Here is a 5,334-nt window from a genome sequence, read left to right as displayed (position 1 = left end):
CCTTGCTGGCCAGGTACAGATTGAGTACTATGCTCTGTGTCCTGTTTGCCTGTGTTCAGATGAGCCTCACCACCTATGCATGTCACCTTTCCAAATTCCCACCACTTGCCTTAACATGACACTAATAATATTCCTACCCCATAGGACCATGTTAGTATCCCCCAGGGCTGCTTAATCCATGGCCCCTGACAGTAAGCGCTCAATGAGCATGACTTATGGTGATGCAGGTTCTTGTTTGAGTGTGCATACACATGTGTGTATGCAAGACTGTATTCTCCATCTCAATCCTCTTGCTCCTCGTTTATAAAAGCAGTATTTTGGAAATAGAATCCATAAGAGAAAGAATTTGCATTGCTTCCTAAAGCTTCCATGTAATGGGGGCAGGAGGTATCCAGTGCAAGAGATGAGATTTTCTCATACAAACTTAAAAACCTCAATGAACTAGAGATACTCTGCAAAAGGATATGGAAGGAGAGGAGCTATCTGGCCCAGGACAGTGGACAGCCTGGGCAGATGCCAGCAGCCTGTCTCTTAGCCTGTGGGAGAGCAACATGTCACCGAATGCAGCATACCCAATGGAAATGACAAAAATCACATTCAACCCATTTTCTGGACATGGTTTATTTCTAATTGGCTTTCAACAAGACAAAAAAAAAAAAAAAAACCACACACCTCTGGGCAGTGTAGCAAGACAATGCTTTTTAAGTCTGAAGGACCCAAGATTGTATAAAAAGCATCTCAGCTAATCATCACTGTCACCTTCTGAGACAGCTAAGCTTGTTTTCTACACAGGTAAAATTGTATTTAGTTTGTACCCCTCTTTTTTGTGGGGAGGGGTCACATTCATTTTCTATACTCTAATGAAAGTTTTAGTCATCTCCTAAGGGAAGTTCTCATGCATGAAATGCCAGATATGACTCTCCACCACCAGGTGAGGCTCATTCATAAAATTCCTTTAGGAATAGTGTAAAGACATGCCTTTCTCTACAGCATGGAGAAATGGCTGCCTGTGTTCACAGAATATGTATTTCTTATTTATCTTTCTGTCTCCATTGACACATAGATGCATGAGAGGTGGTTTCTAGCACACAAATAAATGAATATCTGCCCTGGGCCAGGTATTTTACAAACAGGATCTCAGCTAATGTTTGGAACATTCTATAAGGAAAGATCACATTCTACATTTCACAGCAGAGAATTATATACCTTTGCCAAGGTCACATAGCTTGTAATTACAAACTCTGAGCTCAAACTGTCTGTTTCACCACTTGTGTGTTCACTATATTGTCAGCCTAGGATACCATAAATAACAGAAGCTCATCTCAAAGATTGTGAGGCTAATAAGTACAAAATCAAGGTGCTGGCTGATTCCATTCCTGTTAGTGCCCCTGCCAGCCTTCCTAGCAGACAAACTGCTTTCTGTATCCTGCTGTGGTGGAAAGAGACTCCTTACAAGGGTCCCAGGATTAATAAATAAATAAATAAATAAATAAATAAATAAATAAATAATAAATTAATAAATAATAAAAATTGTAACACGTATTACCTCCTCATTTGAGCAAATGCAATCACATGGGAAACAGAGTTGAGTATATGAATTTGGGGTCTCAAATGTTTAGCTCCTTGCATACCAAAATCTGCCAGCATGAACATGAACATGAACATAAATTCATCCTATCAGCAAAGCCATGACTGTTATTCCTATGGACCTGATTGGATTTCACAGGTTGCAGATTGACAGTCCATGCTTTGATTCCTAAGAATCAGTTGCATCAGAAGCAGAAAATGTAAACAGCCCAGCAAGACCACAATCTGCAAGTGTATAGCTTCCTGCACTTATTAGCTTTATGTCAACTTGATACAAGCTAAAGTCACCAGAAAGGAAAGAAGCTCAATTGAGGAAATGCCTAGATAAGATCAAGCTGTAGGCAAGCCTGTAGGGCATTTTCTCAATTAATGATTGATGGCTGGTAGTCCTGGATTCTATGAGAAAGCAGGCTGAGCAAGCCAAGAGGAGCAATCCAGTAACAGAATTCCTCAACAGCCTCTGCTTCAGCTCCTGCCTCCAGGTCCCTGTCCTGTTTAAGTTCTTGTCCTGATTTCCCCCATTGATGAACTACAATGTGTAATGTAAGGCCAGATAAGCCAGTTCCTTCCCAACTTGCTTTTTCATCATGGTGTTTAATCACAGCAATAGAAACCTAACGAGGACACTAACCTTTTCCCATCATTCACTCAGGGAGGTCTCTTCTCTTTCATACATGTTTCCTGATATGTGATCCAGATAACATGTCAAGAGAGTCTCTAACTATTTCAATGTCTCACTCTGAGGTGAACCACTTGCCTCCCATGGATAAAATGTTGACTCAGGTTTGGGGACATTTTACTGTAAATAGGCATGAGACACTCAAATTCTTATTTTAAAAAGTAAAAAAAACATGAATGTATTAAATGATAAGAAATTTAAGGAAATAAAATATTAATAACCAAGAAATATCAGTGATTACTTACATATGTTAATTATTAAAATATGTTATGTAGTATTATATTTTAGTTAGTAATTTACTACCGATTAACATGTATTTTAGTAGTTACTTTGCTGACTTATGTTTTAATTATTTGTTACCTGGCAAAGGTAAAAATTGCTAGGTCCTTGTAGCTTCCTGAAATTTAGAGACAATGAGATTGGTGACAATGAATCACATGTGCATGGGGCTTATCTCACAATGGCATTTGTTAGCAACATAGTAATGACTAGAACAAATATTTACTTTGCCTTTCCTTATGTACTTAACTTAGCTTTTACATTTCACCTTTATGATAGTCAAATAAAGTAGATGCTATTGGCTTTCCCTTTATATAGATAAAGAAAAGGGGTTAAAAGAGTTGCCATGCCTTGCCAGGGATAGACAGAAATGGTGGCAAGATCTAAATTCACAAATATGGCTCCAGAGCCTATGCTGGAAAGCTCAGGTTCACAAGATAAGTGATGTTTCTACAGTGTCTTTCTTCTTTTTACTTCCTTACAATTTTATTATGTAAGTGGTTGTGCTTTATTATGCCACTAAAGCTTTTATTTATTGAATAAATATTTTTCTGTGACTCACAATTGCATAAAACCAATTTCAACTGGTGGAGAAAAAAGTATGTATGTGAATAGTGAATAATGACTTTCTTAAACTCCCAAACTATTTCTCTTTCTGAATCTTGTGTATTATGTGTCATCTCTCTATACTGATTTTTTTCCCCCATGGGGATTCTGAAGACTTCTCTCTGTCTCTCTCTCTCTCATATCAACCTGTTTTTTTTAAAATCAACAACAGTGCTCTTCAAAACAGTATATAAGATGTTTTAAGGACTTCCTTGGGTAAGTTCCTTGTAATGTATGAATCTGCAATATTTCCCTGTAAACCCACAATTTTCCATACAGTCAAGCTGTTAAATTGCCTCTCTGAGAGGCAGAAATTACTGTTGATTTGGTTTCCTTTGTTTTCTTACACAAGAATAAAATGTTACCGATTTCTTAAAATCTGCCACAACTGCCATTATCTCCTTCCTTACTTTTAAAACTCTACACAAATTTCAATATCCAGGTACTTGCAGAAATATTAACCTATGGAGTGTGGGGAAACATACATGGTCCAATATGTATATCAATATGCTCATTACTTTCCTGTGTATTCTAGTCTGGTATATAACAAAACAGCAGCAATAAACAGTCACAAGACCCAGGAGCCAGACTATTGTCTTCTTCATGCATGTGTGTTGTTGATTGTGTGTGCATATGGATGTATACATTGGAGCCAGAATGTAGCCTCAAGTGTCATTCTTAGGAGCCATCTATATTGTTTATTTGTACCCACCTGCCCAGCATCCACCATACTCAGACTTCCATTTCTCACACTTGTATATCTGCTATTTATGAGGCAGTATTGTAACATGGCCTTAACTATTAGGGTAAGATGATGATTTTCTATAACTTTTACATGTTTGAATAACACAAGAAAGAAGGAGCAGAACTTTGCCTTATAAAAATGTGTCATCCAAGAGATGCCATGTGGAAGATAGTGAATTTAGACTTTTACTTTCTGTATTATGTCATTGTTATTGGAAGCTAAGAGTGAACACGTCATGTCATTAATGGTGATTCTCTTCCCATGAACCTGGGTCATGCCATGGTTAAAACAAAGGAATATCAAGTAGGCAAAATGTTTATCTGTTACATACTATCAGTGTTTACATCACTTGTTTAAGCAATCGAGTGTTAGAAGTACGGTTTTTCTGCCCGCCACCTGGTCTTGTCTTGCCGCCACGCCAGCCCCAATTAACACACAGAGACTCTGTGTTTGATATTATGCTGTTGGCCAGTTACTACTTTCTTATCGGCTAGCTCTGTCTTAAGTATTTTTTTTTTGAAAGAAAAGCAATTTTATTAAAAAGAAAAAACAACAAAAGGAAACTGGGACCAGAGTGCGGAGTTAGTCCATCCGGGCCTTCAGTGTCCTGGTGGTGATCTTGTCCTTTTCAATGATGTGGACAATGACGCCCATGCCGGATACAGCGTCCCTGTCCACAGCATTCAGCATGGCTTGGGAAATGGTTTCAAACAGGTGTTCTGGGTCCATGTTGGGCTCCCAGAGCGACTCGCACATCCCATACATTTGTTCGGAGCAGGTACCACTGACTACAAAGTCATCAGTCACCATGGGGCAGCCGATGAGGTCTAGAGAGCAAATGAAGGGCTTAAAGGTCTTCGGGTCCAACCCAGCAATGACAGGCTTTGTATAGTAGGGACCAAACCGCTTCTCATACAGGAGGTTGGCCACCATGCTCATGAGGGTGTAAGGCTTGATCTGCCGACCTTCCTTCCGCTCATACAGGTTCAGCCGGAACTTGAGGCGCTGGGCAACTGTCTGGACATCGGTAGCCAGCCCGGCCAGGCCTATGTAGAGCCTGTCACCCATGGGAAAGATCTTCTGGAAGTCCATGGTCACCATCTGGGCCTGGATCCCGAAACGCCTGTCTGCAGCGATGGCCACACAGTTTTTTCCCTTCATGGCCATGACGGCCCCTCCGTTATAGGACATAATAGACATGATTGCACTCTAATAGGATTCCAATCGCCACTCCTGTCTTAAGTATTAACCCATTTGTGTTAATCTATGTATTTCCATGTGGTCTTCTTACCGGAGCCGGCTGCTGCATACTGCTCTCTCCAGACTCTCCATCTTGGCTCTTCCTTCCTACTTCTTATTTCCTCCTTGTCTCCTAGTCCCTCCTATCTTCCTTTCCTATTATTAACCAGTATGAGAAACATATACAGAATGACATCTC

At 39.8% G+C, this 5,334-nt stretch overlaps 1 protein-coding gene across 1 annotated transcript; it reads right to left on the bottom strand.

Annotated features, from left to right (window-relative positions):
* Window positions 1-4,409: 4,409 nt before the first annotated feature.
* LOC127220386 (proteasome subunit beta type-3-like) lies at window positions 4,410-5,124 on the bottom strand. Its single transcript, XM_051182221.1, has one exon. The coding sequence runs from the start codon at window positions 5,094-5,096 to the stop codon at window positions 4,479-4,481; it is 618 nt and encodes a 205-aa protein (XP_051038178.1). The 5' UTR covers window positions 5,097-5,124; the 3' UTR covers window positions 4,410-4,478.
* Window positions 5,125-5,334: the final 210 nt, after the last annotated feature.

The sequence above is a fragment of the Phodopus roborovskii genome, unplaced genomic scaffold (assembly GCF_943737965.1).
Source record: "Phodopus roborovskii unplaced genomic scaffold, PHOROB, whole genome shotgun sequence".
Taxonomy (NCBI): domain Eukaryota; kingdom Metazoa; phylum Chordata; class Mammalia; order Rodentia; family Cricetidae; genus Phodopus; species Phodopus roborovskii.
This window is presented reverse-complemented; position numbering and strand designations above follow the sequence as displayed.

Excerpts from the sequence above, each read along its gene's own strand:
- LOC127220386 (XM_051182221.1), bottom strand. The coding sequence starts at position 5,096 with ATGTCTATTATGTCCTATAACGGAGGGGCCGTCATGGCCATGAAGGGA.